This window comes from Osmerus mordax, chromosome 6 (genome assembly GCF_038355195.1).
Source record: "Osmerus mordax isolate fOsmMor3 chromosome 6, fOsmMor3.pri, whole genome shotgun sequence".
NCBI classification, from domain to species: Eukaryota; Metazoa; Chordata; class Actinopteri; order Osmeriformes; family Osmeridae; genus Osmerus; species Osmerus mordax.
The window spans coordinates 9,705,987-9,728,194 of record NC_090055.1 but is presented as its reverse complement, the minus strand read 5'-3'; the positions used below and the strand labels follow the sequence as shown (position 1 = coordinate 9,728,194).

The 22,208-nt window shown below is 42.0% G+C and overlaps 2 protein-coding genes across 2 annotated transcripts; both read left to right on the top strand.

The window, feature by feature from the left end:
• The first annotated feature begins 4,041 nt into the window (after positions 1 to 4,041).
• Positions 4,042 to 7,788, top strand: snrnp48 (small nuclear ribonucleoprotein 48 (U11/U12)). The gene is made up of 9 exons (XM_067237950.1): positions 4,042 to 4,255; positions 4,458 to 4,571; positions 4,679 to 4,739; positions 4,898 to 4,978; positions 5,854 to 6,039; positions 6,216 to 6,337; positions 6,500 to 6,606; positions 7,131 to 7,310; positions 7,418 to 7,788. Exons 1-9 carry the CDS (start codon positions 4,094 to 4,096, stop codon positions 7,500 to 7,502), a joined length of 1,098 nt encoding a protein of 365 aa, XP_067094051.1. The 5' UTR covers positions 4,042 to 4,093; the 3' UTR covers positions 7,503 to 7,788.
• A 1,278-nt stretch (positions 7,789 to 9,066) lies between these two features.
• zgc:113232 (uncharacterized protein LOC541546 homolog) lies at positions 9,067 to 21,325 on the top strand. The gene is made up of 26 exons (XM_067237424.1): positions 9,067 to 9,087; positions 11,035 to 11,119; positions 11,831 to 11,896; positions 12,130 to 12,302; positions 12,996 to 13,115; positions 13,363 to 13,416; positions 14,297 to 14,350; positions 14,575 to 14,628; positions 15,003 to 15,056; positions 15,750 to 15,803; positions 15,954 to 16,007; positions 16,237 to 16,290; positions 16,415 to 16,468; positions 16,609 to 16,653; positions 17,220 to 17,273; positions 17,362 to 17,415; positions 17,522 to 17,575; positions 17,917 to 17,988; positions 18,120 to 18,155; positions 18,474 to 18,518; positions 18,632 to 18,664; positions 18,851 to 18,997; positions 19,274 to 19,450; positions 19,682 to 19,772; positions 20,203 to 20,280; positions 20,636 to 21,325. Exons 1-26 carry the CDS (start codon positions 9,067 to 9,069, stop codon positions 20,839 to 20,841), a joined length of 1,989 nt encoding a protein of 662 aa, XP_067093525.1. The 3' UTR covers positions 20,842 to 21,325.
• Positions 21,326 to 22,208: the final 883 nt, after the last annotated feature.

The window sequence follows — 22,208 nt, the reverse complement described above, 5'->3', positions numbered from 1 at the left end:
CCAACCTACTAGTCTGAGCATTTGATGTTTGGAGGCATGTTTTCACCAGTGTACTTTCACATCTCCACCTTTTGGTGTGAAAGTGTGAAATATTCAACAGTCACAACCAAGCTCTGGTCCCAGCCCCCTCCAGCCCTGCACTGGCCCCAGCATCCTCCAGCCCTGCACTGGCCCGAGCATCCTCCAGCACTGCACTGGCCCCAGCATCCTCCAGCCCTGCACTGACCCCAGCAGCCTCCAGCCCTGCACTGACCCCAGCACCTTCCAGCCCTGCACTGGCCCCAGCATCCTCCAGCCCTGCACTGGCCCCAGCACCCTCCAGCCCTGCACTGGCCCCGGGCTCCTAGCCCCTGCCTTGCATCCAGTGCAGGTTCCCATTGCCATTTTAAACTTTACTTTGATTCAGAGCCTGGATTGAAAATACAACCCCTCCTGAGCCACATTGGATCCAGCATGTCATTAGCATGATGCAACAAAGAACGCTTCCCCTTACAAAATCTGCAAGTTATCCTTTTATTCAAATTATTTGATTATTTTTATGGATAGTGAATAAAAATGAGATGTAGGCGTGAGGGAATATGGTGACTAGTGTCTGTTTTTGTTGTAGTGTATAGTATGTTAACATTGTCGTGAGCATTGTTACGCTCAACGTTAGCCGGCGCTACTGTATCGTTGTTCCCGTTTAAAGAGCGGCCTATATTCCAGTGCGGCCTGTACTACGATTTACAAACACGAAGCTCCCATTCTGGTGGGGTGCGGCTTATAGAAAATGCGGCTTATTTTCCGAAAAATACGGTAATCATTTGTAATAATTATGTATTTATTTATGCGTATTCAGCCTGCCTCTGGCATCCTTTGTCTCTGATCCCCCCCCTTTCTGTGGTCTCCCGGATTTTGGTACTCAAATGTTGAGAGGTATGACACACACACACACATAAACACACTCATCTGCCTGGTAAGTAATAGTAGGCGTGTGCTCTGTGTATATTCAAGACTTCTAGTTTCAGATAAGAACTTTCTGATTCCATGGAACCAGGACATGGCTGGATGGGGGTGTTAAATATATGTGGGAGTGTTCGATTCCTGTGTGGAGCCATTTTTCTAAATACACCTGATTTCTTGTATGTACTGGCCCGCCATAGTAAATTACACTGGACACTAACTTGGCAAATAAAGCTGCTTCTGATTCTTAAGTGTGTGTTAATGTTGTGTCATTTGGTTCCTTTATCTTGTGGCTCAGCACTGCATTAAAAACTATAGAGGATACAATTTCTGGGGAAATGGTGAGGGTGTACTTGCGGCTGCCCCAGCTGCCCATAGTTTCCTGGTGTTTACTGATCAACCCTTCAGTGTGTTTTTACATCGGTTTTAGACAGCAAAGAAAAATTGTGTAGGTTGTTGGTCAACTAGCCCCGTTATCTGGTTACTATTCCAGGAGAGCAACCATTAGTTAACCGGGGTTTAACAGCAAGACTAAACTTGCCGTTATACCTGCCTCTTGTCGGTATATTGTACAGTACCTCCCCGAAGCGGTCTGGAACAGAAGACTAACAAAATAGCAAATTAGCTCTAGGTTTAACAGCTATACAAGGTCTCAAGTTAGCTCTCAGGGACACTGCTATATCATCATAACATTTATGGTAAAGACAACATTTGACACTTACCAACCCTGCGACTGTCGATATTTGTCCATTTATAAAAATTACAATGTTACATTGTGCACATTTAAACTGTAAATCTTCCTTCCGTAATGCCTTTGTCTTTCTTTTCTTTTTTACTCCTTATTACATTATTATTTGTCATCTTTGTATTTACAATTTAAAACCACAGAAGGAAGACACCATGGTATCATTACTATACCAATTGTGTGGACTTCCTGTCTAAACAGGAAGCCCTTAATCGTGTGTCACCAAATCCTGTGTTTGGACTCAAAGCATGCGGACAACTGCGGTGCTCTGCTCTGGTGCTTAGGAGTACCTGGCTCATCTCTCATTCATAGCAAGACTGTCATTAGTGGCTTTGGACACAGCTTTCCAAAGGATGTACGGACAAACCCAACATAGAGGGACCTCGTATTGCCACCATAGGCACTTGGGCACACTTGGCACTGCCATTCTGAGGCAATGGGAGGATGAGGATGAGGAGGAAGAAGAGCATGTTACATGGTCTGCAGAACATTCCACTTTTAGTTGCTGCTCTAGAGGTATGATCTGTTGTTTCTATGGAGGTGTCATAATGTGAGTTAGTACCAGAGGATATTTCAACACTACATTTCACAGAATTGAGCAAGTATGGTATTTTACATTGTCTTTGCTCAGATAATTTTGTCTTGATATTTACATTGGTGTCAACTTGTCAGCGATGACGATTTGTGCTGGTATATACAGACATGAAGGTCTTCGATAATATTATTGCTTTCCTTACCTACCACTCCCTTCTTGCTTGACCATATGTGCAGATGACTTGTGACCAAGAGCCTTGCCCAAACACAGCATGCCTTTTGGCAGGCCCAGAATACATAACTAGAACTAATCATGTGACAGACTGCAGCAGAACAACATCAACCTTGCCCTCCTTGCTTATGTTCTTCCTTATTCTATTCTTTCTTTTCTATAATGTATACTTATATCTCATCCTGCACAATTGGAAATACTATCAAATATATAGGCACAAATACCTTTATTAAAAGTGTCATGTTTTCTCTTGCCTTTGTTGTTCTTTTTGTCACTAGGGTGCCATGATGTCCCAAATTACATCATTACAGAAAGCTCTCAGGATGAGAGTAGCTGGCAATGGGCTGTCACTGACTCTCAATCGGTGGCCTTCCATCATCAGATAGTGAATACCCAGAACCAACTTGATATAGGGCAGGAGTTTACTGGAATATGGATGGTTGACAATCCCCCACATCAGCCCGTGAGGGGAAACTCCTTTTATCACTCGTTTAACAATTATTTTGGGGACCAAGGAGTACAGGGTTATGGCTGTGTGTGTTTTCCCGGACCAAGCCTGCCTGGAAGGTGGGGAGGGTACCCTCTTTTCAGTCATGGACGTAAGTCTTGTTTTTTTATTCCAGCTTATAGGCTGCTATGTGATCTGTTCCACAAATCAGTTGTTTCAATCTTTCAGTGAAGAAGACATTTGTTGTTGGACTTGAGGTGGACATTGTTGAAGAGGTAGCCTTCGAAGACACAGAAATGCTTGAAGTAATGTATGTAGATTGAAAATAAATTTAAATCTTTTTAAAGCACACTGAATAATGTGATTCAAATTTTTATTTGATTTTTTCTTTCTTTTCAGGCCAGAGGGAATGCTTCCTAATGATATAGAGGCACCCATGTTAGTGCACAGTGACCAGTTGTTCCTTTCATAAACCAGCATCCAATCACAAATTAAAATGACTTAGATTATCTGCCTTGTAGTATGTTTACCTGTATATTATGCTATTTTATCAATTGGACATCAAGTTGTTCAAATGTTACTTGGTAATAGTCTTTTTAACTGTTAACATTTCAATGTATTTAGTTTAGTAAATGGAGAATAAAATGAAACAAAATGACTGACTACCTGTGATCTTATTTTTCATAAACAGATAGAGCTACAATTCTAATTTAAAAGGGAAAACATAGATTTGTATCTATTTAAGACGGATTCGAGAGACCGGAGATAGATTGCGGCTAGTCTGGGTTGTTATATGTTTTGGAAACTGCAAAGGCAGTTTGAGTCTAAGACAGATTCGAGATACCGCTAAGACTGCGGTTAATGTGTTTTGATTCCCGCAAAGACTTTGGCTTGTATTTTGTCGAGTTACATTTAAATTTTAATAACATTTTAATACTTTTATCACTTGTATTATTGTTATTGCTATGTATTTTATGTAAAGCACATTGAGCTGCAATTCTTGTATGAAATGTGCTATATAATAAAAGTCTTATTATTATTATTATTATTTCGACTCTGCAAAACAGAGAAACTTCAAATACCAGAATGCACTTTCTCGCGATACGATTACGTCATCATCCTACGCCAGTTAAAATAAAATTGCGTTGCGGAGTGTACTCTGTGGGATCAATTTGAGATACAATTATAAAAAATGAATGACTCGCCAGTCGAGTGTGAAGTATTAGAGATGCAAAAATGTCAGGATAGATTGCGCTGCTTGGAAGAGTTGACCGAATTTACCGCTAACTGCAAGAATCAGTTGGACGAGCTGATCGAGACGCTGGGATGGACTCGAGAAAAGGCCCAGTCTCAGGTAATCTATCTTTTAGCTAGCAGTCTGCTGAGGATGTGGTGCTACATTTGGTCACAAACGATTTTCGACCGAATTAGTTAACTAGCTAGCTACATGATCTGAGCTGCAACAGACAAAGCGATAGAAAACAGTCCGCACAGCTCCAGGTAGTGAAACTACAACTTGGCAGGCGTTGACATCATATTTATTGTGTTTTTTGAAGGAATCAATGGAAGTGTGTCCGTACGACCCCAACCACAGAGTTCCCAGTAGGCGCATGGAGAAACACAAAGCTTCCTGTCAGCTCAGCAAGATGGGCTATAGCCAAGAGGAGCAGGTAGGATGCAGTTGTTGGAAAAAGACGCACAATTGTGACCTCACATGGTCTCCAATGTTCCTTATGTTAACCAGATATGCAATTATTTGCCTGAATGTTTCCCGTAGGCCGAGATGTTGGACCCTTTCGTGTACTATGAGAAATCCAACATCACTTGCTTTAATATGGGTGAGTGTCACTTTTTCAAATTGGCACCAACGTGTAGTAGTGTTTGAAAAAAGCGTAAGAACCATTTGCGTGTAACCTGTGAGGGTGTTCATTTTCACTTGGTAGTTTTGGTTGGTGAGATGATGATGGGAAGTCTGACTTGATGCCTCCTTCTACAGACAGACACACACAGCAGCAGGTGATCCTCCAGGCAAGAGCAAATGCACCTCCATTGAGGATGGAGGGACTCTACAGCCAAGGTATGCTCAGGGAACTTCAACCTCTGACCTCTAACCAGCCCTAAAACAGAAGACTCCTACATTTCCTCCTGCTAATACTCCATGCTAGCTGACTAACAACAAGCTGTTCATGCTAGTTAGCTGGCGTTCAAGGTGCAGCTGTCTTACAATGATTATGCAGTGGTTTGTTGCCAGTGAGTGTGTGAAATCATGTCATAAGCAAAGCAGCGCCACAGACAGATCTTAACTGACTTTTTAACAATATGAAACCAACATAAATCACAACAAACATTTGAAGACAGCACGTGCAGGATAATTGGCATAAGTCAGTGGGACGTGGCCTATCATTTTGTCATACATGGTGTCTGTTTGTGCCATATTCCTTACCATTCAATTTCGTTCACAAGTTCAAACAGATATCTGTATGTTGTTTTACAGTGTCTGTAATGGTTTAGCAGGTGCATATAATAGATGTCCTTGGAGTGTAGTTATTACATTTGTGCAATGTGTGTTTTGTTTGCAGTGACAGGGGTGAGTATTAGAGGGGAGGTGTGCCCTAAACAGTTCTGCTCTGCTTCAGGCTTGCCTGATTTCGTGCAGTATCCTTTTGTGGCATATCCTTTTAAAAGTGCTCCATTTAGATACTCCATACACACACACACACACACACACACGGGTAATCGCACTCACTGGTGCAAACACACACTTGCCTCTTGAATCTTTGGGGAAAGGCAGATTTTTTTTGTGTGTGTTTTATAGGTGTTTTTGCTGAACAAAGAATGAAAGTGTTGTTCTGAATGCGTGTTCCCACACACCTGTTGTCAGTCGTATATGCCTTGTGTGATTATGGATGTGTGTGTATGGATGTGTGTAAAGACCTTGCCAATGTGCTGCAGGTGAGTTCTCCAAAGACCCTCCAGATGTTCCTCAGAACCACAAGCGTGCAACTTCTGACCTCACCGTGGCTGACCGATTGGCTCTTTACGATCATGTGACGAGAGTAACCAGCCAACAAAAAGAGCAGGCTGAGGCATCCAACAATGAGGACCTCTACATAGATTTGGTCGCCAAACTCAAAAAGGGTACGTCTGTGTATTTCAAACAAGACAAACTACAAACATTTACTTGTTTACACCGCATGGACAACCTGATGAGCTTGATTAAAATCTCCCTCACGGATGAGATCTATCACTTTTCTTCACTCCTGTAAGCTCCAGTCAAGTCAGTGGGTGCTCTTTCTGTTTGCGGTTGTGTACAGGTGATGATCAGAATGGGCCCAAGTCTCACCTGGAGCTGATGGCTGAGATGAGGGACTACAAGCGGCGACGGCAGTCCTACCGAGCCAAGAATGTCCACATCACCAAGAAGTCCTACACTGAGGTGTGTACTGCCATGGAATCACCTCAGAATGGCCACACTATAGCAGTGAGCTAATGTATGTCTGTTAGAGAGCTTCAACGATGGTGAGACCTTCATCGGCTCTCATGGCTCCGAAGATCTCCGTCGTCAGTGTGTGTATAAGATTCTAAATGTTGCGTCCAGGTGGTCCGTGAAGTGATTGAGGTTCACTCTGGGGAGCTGGCCAGACAGTGGAAAGACGAGCAGAAAGAAGTGGAGAAGCTTGGGGAAACAAAACGTAACTCTCATAGGTAAGGTGATATTCCCCTGTAGCCCTCGCTGCAAACATATTCAGAATATCAAAATATAGAAGAAGATGATGTATAGGAATAAAAATGAGGAGGGAAAAAACTCCCAATCACTGAACATCATGCCTCAGTCACTGCTAAGCTGATTGGCTGGAACAGGATTGCTGGAACATAATTGGTTGGAAAGTAGCGGGCCGTTCCATTAGATATTGACATTCCACTGGTACTGAGCTGCACTGAACTGTGTTGCAAATCTTCTCTCAGACGGCCTCATTAGCTTACGCAACATGCTTAAAGGGACAACTTTTTCATTTATTTGTACTGAAAGAAACGTACCTTTTTGAACACTTTTCAAAACCATTATATTAAGACAGAGACTCTCAAATAAATGTGATATGTAACCTGATTTGCATGCGTTGATATGCTCTGTAGGCTTATTTTTATAGCCGAAAGTAATCTAGAATTCCAGAATGATGAAATGCCATGGGACCCTTTAAACTCTTTCCATTCTTCTCACTGTCTCTCAGAAGGAGGTCGGAGGACAGGCGCTCTCCGTCCACCGAGTCCCGCCACTCTCACGTCGGCCCCAGGGAGGGACACAGCAAACGCCACCGCAGTACGGAGCGCAGCCGGGCAGGCAGTAAAGAGCGTAGCCGGGAGCCGAGCCAGGAGCACAGACAGAAGGAGAGCAAGAAGAAGAGGAAGAGGTGAGACTGGAACCGGATCTTGTAACGTCGCCATGTCTGTGTTTTACGTGCTGCGGTTTGTGGCTATTTGGATTGTGCTCGTCATCGTCTGTCCATGCCGCCCACAGGGATTCCCGTTCCCCGGACGAGAGACATCATGACAAGAAGAAGAAGAAGAAGAAAAAGAAGGACGACAAAGAGAAAGAGAAGTGATTTGGTCGTTTTCAGCACCTCTGAGGACAAGTAAAATGATGTCAACTTACCTTGGAAAGACCAAGAGATTTCTTGTAAATTCAAAGCATACACTCACTAATTAGAATTTTTTTATTTGATGAAATGTTTATTTTATTTGGCCTTCTTACTTCAGGATCCCACTTCTAATTTATGGGTAATGTGAAGTACATAAATGAGATCAAGGCAATTCAGAAGAATAACTGGAATAACATGATTAAAGTGTGACTCTGCAAGTCCTTCCCCTGGGTACTGCAGGGGACTCCTACTTTGTGTGGGTCTTTTGCCACTAGGGGGCTGTAGTTCTAGTTGATGAGACGATGAACCCCAACCTCGGTGGTTTCTGTTTCCTGCTTTCTAGTGTCTCGATTGGTTTATATTCCACACATTCATTAATATCAACCTGCTTGATGGTTGATATTCTCTGAGACACCTGTTTCGGAAAGACAGTTTTGCTTGTAGTCCATCTGGTTTAGATTTCTGCCTGTTAGCTAATCCTCAGGACACAAACCTGACCACTGCAGTTATGAACGAGAGAAAGGGACACAAATCAGAGAGGATGTCTTGATATTGTCCCCAGGTCAGTCTTCTGCCCTAGAGTATCATTTCACACTCCAACAGACTCTGCGTTGTAAGGTCCAGTGCTGGGTTCTGACCGCCAGTGTGGACATATAGCTACTGAGCATGCTTGTGGCGGTCACGGTGAGCTGAATCTACCTGGAGGTTAAAGGTCCTCCTTTTCCTCCTCTGTCACTGTACAAACACTATGGAATGTTGGACAGCAGTGTTAGAGCTGGCACACTTTTACCAGCAGGTCAAAGGGCACCGGAGGTCAGGTCTGTTTCCAATAAATGTCTATAACCCAATATTGTCACTCAGGTAAAAACTGCCATCAGACATTGATGCCTGATTGACATGGGTTACATTTGCAGTTCTGTGAGAATCTAATTGATTTCAACCATAAACAATAAAGTATAATCATAGTCATGCCCAGGTTTATCATTAAGCTTCTGTTAACTCAATGCATGAACCTTTTTTATAGCTAGAAATGGAAACGGTTTCATTATGGTTAACTGGGTAAAAGTTTATTGACCGAAAAAGAGTCCTCCAGTAGATTGATGGTGAACAAACCCAGTCATCTCCCCCTCTATAAAGCTCCTGTTGGACAATACTTTCCCACTCTCTACCTCCTTTCATCCCTCTCCTTCATGGCCGCTGTCTGAATCCCTCAATCCCCCAGTTTATTTGGAGTTTGGGGTAGACTCAGGTATTTCTCACCCTGTCGAGGAGAGGAGAGCAGGGAGGGAACATCAGCCACTCAGTGCCTGAGAACCTGAGGGATCCACAGGAGAGAGGAAGAAGGAGGGAGGGAGAGAGAGAAAGAGAGAGGGCAGGGGGACCATCGGGAGCAAGAATGCTGTGAGGAGCACCGTTCAGGACAGGACAAAACTGGACCTTTAATCGTTATTTATTCTTTCGTACGTGTACCCTGACTGGCTCTGGTTGGAGCGGACGTTACAACAAGCAAGTGGACAGAGCCAGCACCATGGTCGTGTCCAGGGGAACGGTAAGACTGCAGTCGGCATGAGGTCCGACGCTGGTCCAGGAGGAAAATCTGGGGTTTGTGGTGTGTGTGTGGGGGGGGGGGGGTCGTTTTGGGGCCTGCATCCATTGTCAGTGCAAGCTGTTTGAAAAGTAGGATATATTGAAATGTTGTATGGCATTGGACTGGGATTTATTGTTGACTGAAGTTATTTTTTGATGTACAACCATTGTGAGGTTCTCAGCTGTGTAGGCTGAATGCCATTTGGTTGGTTGGTCCATTCTTATACTGGGTTGGAGAGTTCACTAGTGTGGGATTTTCAGTCGTGCATAGGATAAAATCGATGGAAATATTCTCCGTCCAGGATATGTAATTTTATTGCTCCTCCATTCCAGTATAAAATGACAAAATATTAAAAACTAAATGTTTATGAGTGTATACCACAAGCCATATCACAAAGTGCGTTCTTTTATTATTCAGTCTAAGGTGTAATTCCAATAGGCAAATCGCCTCCCACTGTTTGCGGAGTGTTAGGTGGAATGGGAAACTGTCTTCATTAATAGAGATCACACAGCAGACTGTATCACATTGCTCCTCACTGCCCCAGGGGACCTGCAGGTCAGGAGGGATCACATGCTCAGTGGCTCCTCCCACTCACTGTGTGAACATTATTTTGAAAAGGATTGTGGGAACATGTCCAGGTAATCCACGGATAAGGACGTTATTTATAGTATGAGTACTATTACAGACATCATTTAACACCATTACATCCAAGAGTCTTCCTTGGATTATTGTGATTCCTATGATGGAAAATGGGTTGAATAGATTTTTTGAAAGTTATAAGTCTTACCATTCTAAATATTGTTACAGTAATATATTCATATATTACTGTAATAATGTATTTCTTCATGAAACTCCTTTGTGTAGGTGTAATTATACATGTTCACTTTTTGAAAATTGAAAATCTGTTTTATTAAGGAAATTATATTTACTGTCTGCATCCATTTGAACAGGAACCTATGCCCCTGCCTCTGTGACACTGCCTCTGACTCAGTTCCTCGTGTCATAGTTCTAGGCAAGAGAATTGACATACAAGTAAACTGCATTAGAATGTATTTAACAGACATTCATGTACTTGAAACATCAAAGAGAGAGACAGACAGAGAGAGAGAGAGAGAGAGAGAGACAGCTTCGCTTAATAGACCTAAACTCCAGAAGTCATAGACTTGGATTACTGTGGACCATTCTGGAATGTGAAACGAGCCTGAGAACCGCAGTAGCTCACCTCTGGTTTCATCCTGACAAAGGGCGTTTTGAGCTCTCCTACGTACTGCTGTGTCCTCCAGTCTCAGGTGACCTCGTCCCCATGTTTTCAGCCCTCTATGTGAGCAGGGTGGATCGTGGCCCTCTAGGTGAAATCTCCTCCCAGTGGTCATGTTTCCCACTGACAGCATCCAATACAATGTATTAAAAGTCTGTCCAGGAAAATATTTTACAAATATGAAATTTACAAAAGGTTTACTTTTCAAGTTTGAATTGCACGTTTCAAAGCACCTTATGCTTCTCATGAGCTTTCCATCCCACATTCGGGGTTGTTTGGACTGCACAATGTGCACTGAAATGATTTTTGCTGACTCCGTCGTGTGCTTGGGAATAAAAAAAAATTGAGAAGATTTTTTATAGATGTTTATGCATTATTCAAAGATTATTCACAAATTTGGGTCTGGACATTCATAGTTAGGAATGGTTTGAATAGGTGCTGTGCTGAGATGCGCAGTCAGTCGTAGTAGCGAGGTAGCGCGTTAAAGAGGGCGTTCTAGCTACGCTGCAATTATATTTTATGGTCTATGCTGAAATGCATTTTCATTTTAAAGCCTTTTAGTAATGATGTGTCATTCAAAAAGTCACAGGCACGTAGAGACTTGCATTTTATATTCTGTTTTCTATGCCGGATTCCTGTCTCTCCGCTAGGTGTCCATAGCCTTCCGGTTACTCGCGCTCCTTTATTGTGCCTTCTTCTCCCACGGGCAGGATGAATACTCTGGCTTTCACTCAGGTGAGGAGAGAAACATTGGACTTATTATAAATTCCAACAATTTTACATTTACGAAGATTATTTATGACGTGATTTGTTTTGTGTGTGATGTCAAGTTTGCAATTAACCTAAAGGTAGGCATATTGTTCCAAGGGATAAAGTGAAATCAGCAGGTCACTATTTGTTTATAAAATTGCTGGTGCATAGACAATGCTATGTAATTAAATGGAATTGTATGGATGGGTATAGTTCAGTGGTAAAGAATTGGACTGCTGATCAAGAAGTCACAGGTTCAAATACTCCCCTGTCCATTGCTTTGGAGAAAAGTACATACAGTACATCGGCAATGGGAATGTGGTGTGAGGGGGAAGTGTATGCTGTAAAGTACATTTACATTTATTATTTAGCAGACACTTTTATCCAAAGTACCTTCCAAGAGAGAGCTTTACAAAAGTGCATAGGTCACTGATCATAACAACGAGATAGCCCCAAAACATTGCGGGTAGCCAAACATGAAGCATACATTGTGAAAAGCAAATAAGTGCCAATGGGAAGAACCATAAGAGCATGTAGTTAAACAAGTTACAAATTAACTCCATAGCAGTTTCGATGTACCTCAATGCTTACTGTAAGTATTGCCAGGTAGTTACATGGTAGTTAACAAAAGCTTAATGTAAAGTGTTGCCCTTTAATTCAACTCACCAACAGACATCTCTCATTTTCTATCGTCAGGTGACGAACACACGTATGAGGGCTCCCTGGTTGACAGCTATGACCCGTCTGGCTACCCTCACCCAGGTAATGAGCAACTGAAAAGATGTCTCAGGTCCTCCTCGCCTGACTGAAGCTAGGGTTTGTTCCCTTTCGCTTGTTTCCAAACAGCCCATGGAGCAAGCTTGACCACCTACTGTGAAACAATTGGATCCCAAAATATGTAACTGTCTTGTGTGGCTAAATTCCCCAGTTTGACATTTACCTACCTACCCCCCCCCCCCCCCCTCCTACCCCAATCTCCTGACCCCCACCCCTAGCAGTGGAGTACCCACCAGAGCCCACCCACAGCTATGAGGAGCAGCAGCCCTCGGAGTACGACCCTTATGCCCCTGCCCCCACCGGGGTCACCATGATCACTGAGGAGTCCTACCCCTATGCCACCACCACTGAGTCCCACTACGCCAAGAAGGACGTCACCATAACCTCAAAGGTGCTCCTTGAGTGACAATCAGCAATGGGCTTTACCTTAATGCTTTGGTTGTTTTGATGATCATGTTAGGATGTGTGTAGGTATTTTTTCTCAGCTATTTCCATTGGAAGGTCATCACATGATTTAAACATTCTATATTCTATAAATTCAAGCAGAGATGTCAGTCCAGATTACTTCTCACAGTTTCAGTAGGTGTTAAGTGGAATACATTAGAATATAGCGATGCATCTATATTACATTTTGTATCTGAATTATTATAAATATACAGAGACCGATAGCAACATGACCAACATTTTTATTTTTGTGTTTGTTCCAAGTAATTGCTGAACATCTCAGGTTTGTGGTTTCCTTGGGAAATACTACCAGCACAAATGGTCTTTTTTTTTTGCATATGGTCATTTTTATTTTCATTTGACATTTCAAAATCCCTCCACACAGCAGACATTGTGGGCTAGCTCTGTGTTGCATGTGTAGCCTGCATTTGTTAGTGGCATCATCTACTTACGTAGAGTATTATTATAAAGTATAATTTTACACTCTGGAGTCAAACTTAACATAGAGCGGATGCCGATGTTGATATCTTTGGCTAATATCGTCCGATTCCGATAATCTTACCAATATTTTGGGTATCCCTAGTAGTATGACAGGCTGTTGAGTCATGAACATGACATATCACATTCCCACATATTCCAGGTGCCATACGATTCAGAGGAGTATGACTCGGGTGAAGACGCTGCTCTGGGGCAGGAGGGTCCTACAGAGTGCGACTGTGAGCCCGGGGAGCCTGGCTTCGCTGGCTTTGCAGGGCCCAAGGTAGACAATACTACAATTATGACGACCATCTGTGCACATTAAAACTACTCTACCGTCTGATTGATTTAGGAGAGTGCAATAAATTAAATAATAGTAGTTGTCTGATTTATTTTTATTTTTATCTCTGAAATATTGTCCCTTTTGTTGTATGTTTTGTATTGTGCTTTTGCTTTGTGCTTTTACTCCGTTTATCTCGACCTTTTTTTTGATGGACAGACTATTTACAATGATTTGTCTATCCATTCAGGGAGGAAGAGGTCTGCAAGGAAAACAGGGTTTCCCAGGGGCTCAAGGAAGGGAGGTGAGTGTGTCATTACACAAAGACAATTTTGTATAAATCCATATAATCTGTAAATGGATTTCATAAATCCTGTTATAAATAGAATAGTACCATATATAGGTGAGACACGGAATTACAACAGAATTATTTTCACTGAGGCAATGAACTTTTAAATGTGCCGTAAGTAAAACGTTTAAAGCCTTTATTCACCTGAATGTTTGAACATATACAGTATACATATATTATTTCAGCAAACACAGATGTTGTGCTGTGTAAGTGATGCATTTCCAGTCAGCCTCATGGAATTATTCTGGGCAAGGGCAAACCAGTCAAAGACATTTTCTGAAAATGAAACGTGTACATTGTTTACATTTAAAGATACATTGGGTAAGAATTTTTATGGAAATAAAATAAAAAGGTTGTCCTCAATAAACATGTTGTGTACGCTAATGAGGCCCCCTGAGAGATGTTGCTACACAGACAGCTCAGTACCCGTGGAATGTTCATTTCAAATTTAGGAGCGGCCTGCTACTTTCCAGACAATTATGTTCCAGCAATCCTGTTCCAGTCAATTGCCTTTGAAAAGGCGAATTTTCCTCCCTGGCTTGTTTTGAGGAACCACTGTCAATTAAACTCGAGTTGGACGAATACATAAAAGAATGGGGGCTGCAGTTTCTCAGATTTGAATTTATTTTACAATGTTACCTTTTGCAAGTTGACATTTTATTAATACATTAATTTACAATTTACATTGTTCATGGTGATTTATCGTAGTAAAATGTACTATAACCTCCAATCCCATTTCCCATAAATCTGAAGTTTTTGAGTTCAATCCCTGATTATGACACTCTCAATAATCACTTAGCACTCTGAAATTGACTGATTAGGTCTGTTTCATCAGGGTTACAAAGGATTCAAAGGGGTTAGAGGACGTGGAGGAGACACTGGCCCCGTGGTGAGGAATCAATGTTGTGAAGACAATCACACCAGTAGCTTACCCTGATGCTACTGTTAAGTGACTGAGATTCTCACTACACATATTACATTAGTTGTTCAAATGTTATGATCACACATGACATATTGGGAAAGTGTGTCCAAACTTTTGACTGATACCGTATATGCATAACAACAACATCACCTATTGGGAGAACTCATGTTTGACCTTTGACCTCTTACCAGGGTGATTCAGGGCTTGATGGGGAGGAAGGTGCCTCTGGTTATTCGGGAGCCATGGTAAGTAGTGAACCTCATCAAATATTATCCAGTCATTTGTTTCCTTTGCTTTTCTTGTTAACAAATGCACTTGAAGAGTATGTTTTTAATGTGCAGGCTTCCAGCTTCTCAATTGACTGTCTTTATTAAATAGGACCACTAGATGGTGCTCCCTGCAGTTTGTCTACAGTGTGTTTGTTGTCAAACAAAGAAAGATCTGAAGGGAATTTCCCACAATTCTTGAGCATGAAATGAAAAACAAACTCTCCCTCCACTTTCTGTTTTACTCGTCTTTTCTTCCATTCTTTCTTTTTCATTTACATATCAGAAGCATTTCACGGTGTGTTGTTGGCAGGGTCATCCTATCTGAATCTCCCCCCTCCCCTTTTCAACAGGGTGTCCCTGGGGTGCCAGGTGATCCAGGTGTTGATGGCGTTCCTGGGCTGAAGGTGAGGACCAGGCACCCTATAACCACACAACCAAAACAGTGGAGGTGGAGGTTTCACTTCCACGTAAAACCCCCTTACACTCCTTGCCACGCAAAACTGAAATGACTAGGAAATGAGCACCGCTATAAGGAATTCCCCATGACATACTGTATTGCACTGTGAAGAACCAACATGACTTGCTACCCAGGTAAATGCTTGGACTTGTCCAGTCAAATTGATCAAACCTGTGAGATCCGTTACTGTATATACTATAAAGCTTGAAAAGTTAATGGAACTCTGTTTTGAAGTCGAATGATAATTTATGCATGTTGAAAGAATCGACGTGTCATTGATAACCCCAAAACCACTTCTAACATCACAGAGTAGAAGTGGGAGCTGACAGAAAAGCCAGAGATCTTCCAAAAAGAATCCTAGACAATAATTGGTTTGATGTTATCGAAAACCAAATACACCAGAACACCAAAATGACCAGTGATGCAGAAAAAAACCCATTCTAAACCAGTTTGACATCACAATGAATCAGTATATTTCCATCCAACTTTATTCTGACATATATACATAGTCAATATATAATTCCATCATGTAAAAATGGAACCACTGTAAGATTCCCTCCATGAAGTCCCAGCAGACACTGAAAATATTGTTTTTTCATGATATTTGCATGTAACGGATTATGTGTCTTCTCGTCCACAGGGTGACATCGGTATGGAAGGACCCCGAGGGGGGGTTGGGGCCCTAGGAGAGACTGTAAGTGTTGTCCATCGATATCCATCTAACCTCACTGTACAAAACAGCGTCCCTTCAATGTTAAAACTTCACACACTAGTTCAGCTCTCTAAATCCTGTACTATGTGTTGTTAAATGTCCTCACGTGTTTGGTTCTATTTCTTATATCAGGGCCCAGTGGGAAAGGCAGGGCCTACTGGTCCTGGTGGAACTACAGGAATCAAGGTAAATATGGTCAAACTAACAGCCCGACAACTTTTACGAAGGAAACCACAAGATGTACATTCACACACACAACATAATAAAGGTCAAACAGTATGCACTTGTCAGCTCTAGACTTTTTCTCCTGTTTGCTCCCCATCGATTCTGAGATATTGGACTTTATTTAAGGGAATGCTACTTTAGAGCAGCTTCTTCAGCATTTTTTTTAGCTTTTCCTTTGTCGTTACTACAGGGGTCGATTGGTGTGACAGGGAAACAGGGGCCTGAGGGACGAGAAGGAGACAAGGTAATATCATCTCTATCTGAGAGTAGCAAAAAATAACCTCACGCTTATCTGAGACAAATGGAAGCTATTGACTTATACTTCTTCCTTGTCACCCGTGTGCCCTGTCTCACTTTCCTCTGAACAGGGTCAGGGTGGGGCTCCCGGATTCTCCGGAGACCACGGCGAGCGAGGCTACAATGTAAGCTGCTCGATTTCTCTCTCCATCCCTCTCTCCATCGATCCGTTCAGTTGTAAAACATGTTCTTCTCTGTCTCCACTCGTGGATGTTGCTTTTCTCTCCTCTGCTTGTGCAACATTGACCGTTTTTTCCTTTTACAGGGTTATCCTGGAGAGACAGGTGGCAGAGGGGATTCTGGTCCTAAGGTATGAAAACACCAAGAAACCCAATGTTTATATTTACAAATCAGGTACAGCGTATACATCAATGAAAACACCTGAACAACACCTTCATATCAGTAGCGTGGCCACACATTTATATGTCCGCCCCCCAAGAATTATGATAGCATACAATGAAAGATTAAGGTGTTTTTTATGTATATAAAAAAAGATTTGTGGCCCCCTTATGTTAAAATGGGGACCCCCTCAAAATTAAAATGTTGTCTATGCCACTGCTTCACATATGAAATACCCCAAATCATAACATAACTGCGCTGTGCATAACTGACATTTACAAAACAGATGTATTGTCCTTAAGATAAACCCTTTGACAAGGACAGATACAAATTGGCCGTGATTACGAATGTTGATTTTATAACAGGGGAAGAATGGAAAAAATGAAAGAGAAAGAAATAATTAAAAACCAAACGAGACACTTTCATTCTTCCCCTGTCGAAATTCTGTCTGCATACACATTGAACTCTTTCTGTTTCTGTTTTTAAATAAGTCTTTCTCTTTCATTCTTCCCGTCATTTATCTCCTCTCATCCCTAGGGGACCCAAGGCCAGAGTGGTATCCCAGGTAGTGACGGTGATCCTGGAGAGGACGTGAGTGACTTAACATCATTACTCATTTAGAATAGATCCTACAGAAATACTGTAAGTAATCAAATGTACTTTCCCCATTCTCCTGTAGGGACCTCTAGGAGTTCCTGGTGTGATTGGTGTCCCTGGAGAATTTGGTGCCAAGGTGCTGTATAACGAGTGACTGCTCATTTAGGCTGTCTCTCGTGAAGCATTATGCGGCAACTATAGAATTCTTTATGGTACATTAATGACCAGTTTTGTCCCTACAGGGCGACAGAGGTGCTCGTGGTGTAAGGGGACCTCCAGGGAGAGTTGGAGCCGGGGTAAGACATGTTATAAGTATGGCCTTTAGTTGTGATTATTTTAAGCTAACAGAGGAAGAAAAGCTTCCCTCTTTGGGGTTTCCCCTCTGGTGTTGTTGCTAAGTATTTAAACGTCATGGTTTCGTGTGGGCAGACAGCCAAAGGTTATCTACATGAGTCATATGATAATTTATTTTTATTTATTTTATTTAACCTTTATTTAACCAGGAAGGTCCCATTGAGATTAAAAATCAATTTTTCAAGGGAGACCTGTCCAATATAAGGTTACAAGGTAATATTTGTTCACGAAGCAAGGATGAAAGCCAAAAAGGAATTCCCTGCTTGTTTTATTTTTCTACAAGGGACTCCAAGGAGAGAGTGGAGACGCAGGGGTACCAGGACAACCAGGACCAAAAGGCCTGCGTGCCCAGCCAGTATGTGAACAGCACACCCACCAAAACACTCAACTATTCATTATTATTACAATGATCTATTTACTTGCGCAATAAGCATGGTATTAGCTGTTAATAATTAACTTCATGTCGGAAATATGTTACATTTTTAGGGAGCCAAAGGTGAGACAGGACCAGATGGTGAGAAGGTAACCTTCATTTTAAGTACTTAAATAATCATTATTGGTTATCAACAGCGATAGAAAATGACGAGTCAACTCTCTACTCAAATGATTTGTCAACTCTCGTGGATGTATCAGACCTGCTGATCAATCAGCCTTTGATCAGTTGTTGTTTATGTGTTTTTCCTCCCTCATGACACAAAGCTGTCATAAGTCATTTGGTGATAATCACAAGGTTGTCACAATGTGAGTGGTTGTACTCTCCCTGTTGATTTTCCTACACATAGTAGAAGTGTGTTTTAAATGTTTTACCACATTTAATTTAATTAATTTCCTTTTTCTCAGGGTGGGTCTGGAAGGACTGGAGTGAAGGGAGTAAAAGGTGGAAAGGTAACCTTGTCTTAATGCTACACCTTCCTCTTTTAATCTCAAAAAATAGTTCCACTCATTATTTCCCCAGAAAGGTTTTTGTAATACGTGCTCCACTTCCTCATTTTCTACAGGGAAATTTTGGCACACGCGGTGACAAAGGACAGGTGTGTTACGTTTTGTGTTACGTATGTCATAGAAAAACCATGTATGTGATGTCACATTGTAACTTTATCAAGAATAGTTAGATGTCTCTAGCCTTTGATATTTTTTAAATGAATATGCATATCTTATCTCTTCCCAAATGTATCTCTTTATTTCTTAATCCCTTCATCCCTTCCTCTGACCTTCAGCAAGGAGAGAGGGGCACCCGTGGACGTGATGGTCTTGCTGGACGGGTCGGACCACCGGGTATCCCAGGACCGAGAGGACAGTCAGGCCCAGGGGGTGATCTGGGGGTCAAAGGTCGTGCAGGACCCAAAGGAGTTCCAGGTGCCGCTGTGCGTATCAACAGCCAGTCCCGCTGAAGTAGAAACTTGCAATGTCTACCACACTGGTTCATAACACGAAAGTGATGGCCCTTCATTTTTGTTTTATTACTGTCAAAATCAGGCATCAAAGCATTTCACCCTATTGAAGTATTGGGTCAACTTGACAGTTTGGGTTCAAAAGGAACATTGCTTGGTGGATAAATGGATGGATGGTAAAAAGATGGATTTTAAGAGTTGGTTGAATGATGGTTGATTGATATATTTGATTCCTTCCATTCACGTTAGGGCCCTGGTCTGACGGACGAGCAGGTGTTGCAGCTGTGCAGAGGCGTGGTCACTGCCCAGATCTCCCAGTATGCAGCCTCCATCAGGGCCAAGTGTTCCCAAGGCTGCCCCATCAACAACCGCACACTCATAGGACCACCTGGAGCCACAGGACCCACCGGAGGGTCAGGCAAGCCTGTGAGTCAACAGGCCCTTGAAATGTCAATTAACCAAACCCTTGCTTTACACCACCACCACTGACACCAGCAATTTTAAGGGTTAAGGATATCCCATGATTCTTCATCACAGTTTTCACTTTAAATCAAGGTTATGGATTGTTATTGGGTCAACTGTTGAAATGGTTGTATGGTGATCGAAGAACTCTACTTTATCTGCTTTGTCTTTTCTTTTTTCCTCTTTTTCTCAAAGGGCAAAGCAGGCAAAGCTGGGGCCAAGGGAGGCCGAGGCATCATCGGAGACACAGGAGCAGAGGGGCAGAAGGGGGCACAAGGAGAGAGAGGTATGTACACACAAAAACAAACATACAAAAGGTGAGATATAGAACCATACCGCATGGAGTACGAGAAGAACCTTAGGCAAAAAACGAGCGAGAAAGGGCTTCAAGTCAGAAAAAAACATTCAGGTTTCCAAACAGTACTTTACAGCAAAAACTTCCCCTAAAAATGTTAGCTTATTCTATCAGCTGGGTTATAGCGTTGCATCGACCATATAGAAAACATCTCTGGTAAAAGTTGAAGGGATTTCCAATTATAACAACAACTGTAACAAAACAACACATTCACACCCAAATGTTAATCATTTCACAATTGTGGCCTTTGTCATGAGGTACTGAAATGGTAGAACCTGGTAAAGACATACTGTACACCTCAGAGCTCCCCACTGACTGCCCTTGTTCCAATACATCTCTGATACTCTCTATTCGTCCACAGGTCTGAAAGGCAACAAAGGAGCGAGAGGTGATGCTGGCAAAGGTCTGCCAGGACATGATGGACACCAAGGCCTTAGGGGTAGGATACAGAATCTGTTCTTTAACCGACATAATCTTTAATGGCTCCCAGATATGTGTTGTACTACAGCAACATAAACACTCCTTGAACACTGAACAATTTGAGTGAGAATGTGGCCGGGCTTATAAGCCAGATAGCCGCAAACAAATAGTATTCTATTAACAATATGTCTGAAACATTATCCTGTGCCCAGTTTTTATTCATGGGGTAATGAACCGTGTTCAGTCTTTAAAGGTCATAGTGTCAGTTTTTGAATGACCCTTTCAGGATGTTGATGTGAGTGAATTATATTACAGACATTTTGCCACGTCACCTGAAACCTTACTGACTGGTTGTTGTTATCTCTTGCTTACAGGTGTACCTGGCCACCCAGCGGAGCCTAAGAATGGCATGGAGGGTCCTCATGGCCCCCGTGGGTTCCCTGGCCCAGTGGGCCAGCCTGGCATGGCAGGCATCGCCGGAGTCCCTGGCATATGTGAGGCACGGGACTGCAGCATTCACGCGCCAGTGGTGCGCAAGGAGCAGGGCCTGGTAAAGGGACCCCTCAGCCCTATGATCTAACCCCAGCCAAGGAGCTGTGGAAGAGGGCTGCTATATGCCGGGGTGTCGTCCTGAAGGGTCGCTTCATGGCAAGGTTTGGGTCAAGTCCATAGATACTCCAGTACTCCCTGGGAAATTGACTTTGATTGCATTGCATCAAATGGCATTAGTCTGTATTTGTCTTTTCGATTTCCATGTTCACTGGTATTGAAATGGAGTTGGTCCAAGCACATGATCCCATGGAGCTTACGAGATTTGATGAAGTTTGGTGAGACAAGCTGGACTCTGTACAAAGAGAGGAAACCGACCACGAGGACATGCCATCTGAGCCACACAAGGCTCCTGTAAACTCAAATGACTAAGATTTTACATTAATGCTTTTTGTTTTTCAAGCCCAATTTTATATGTCAAAGGTGTAAAAAAAAACTATTGGTTAAGGCAAAAATGTTCATCTCAATCATACTATTTGTTCTGTTATTATAACTTTTAACTATTGCTGTGGGTACATAAAAATAAAATACGGATATGTAAATAATTTTGTAAAGTATCTGACCTGTGTGTGTTCCAATACACATCACTGTTTTAGATAAAGGTTTTTTTTTTCTTAAGAGGAGTCCTTACTTTATTACAGTAATCATTACAGTTTTGGTGTCTGTTTTGTGTCATTATTTACTTCCCAAATGAACCCTTCCATCTTTTTATCAGCACAGAATAGACATCACAGTCAAACAAGCACAGCATTTTATGAATCACCATATTCCTTTTATCCATTTGTGTAACAATGTTTATGTCAATAGTAGTCATTAACCTAAAATGTGAGTTATAATTGCGGCTACTGCTTCAACAAAAGTCATAAGGTGGCTTTGGAACAAAAGCATCTGCTAAATTAAATGAATGTATTTTAAGTTAGTCTTACTGTATGTTTAAACAACACATAATACATACTTGTGATAAAGCAGGCAAGGAGTCGGCATTTTGGGATGAAAGTGCACAAGAACTTTACTGAGAAATAAAGATGCTACAGAACAAAGGGCAAACGCCACACGGCCATCGATAAAGAAACTAAGAATAAGACTTCACAACAAGGTCAGAGACAGCTCAGCTTATATAGCCATCCTAATGAGTCAACACAAAACAGGTGCGTCTAATATTCCGGTGACGCAGATTGGCGCTCAGACACCGTGTGAACCGTGACAATACTAAGAATGCTGCTTCGGATTTAACATTGTAAAATACAGGTTTTAATTTACATTGCAATTCGATTATTGTAGATTGATATTAGATCAAATACAAATGACAGTGTGCAGAGAAGTAAGCTGTGTATTACATTATGAAGTGAGAAAACATAAAACAAGCAATTCATAGTTGCACGCCTAAAGGCATTATTG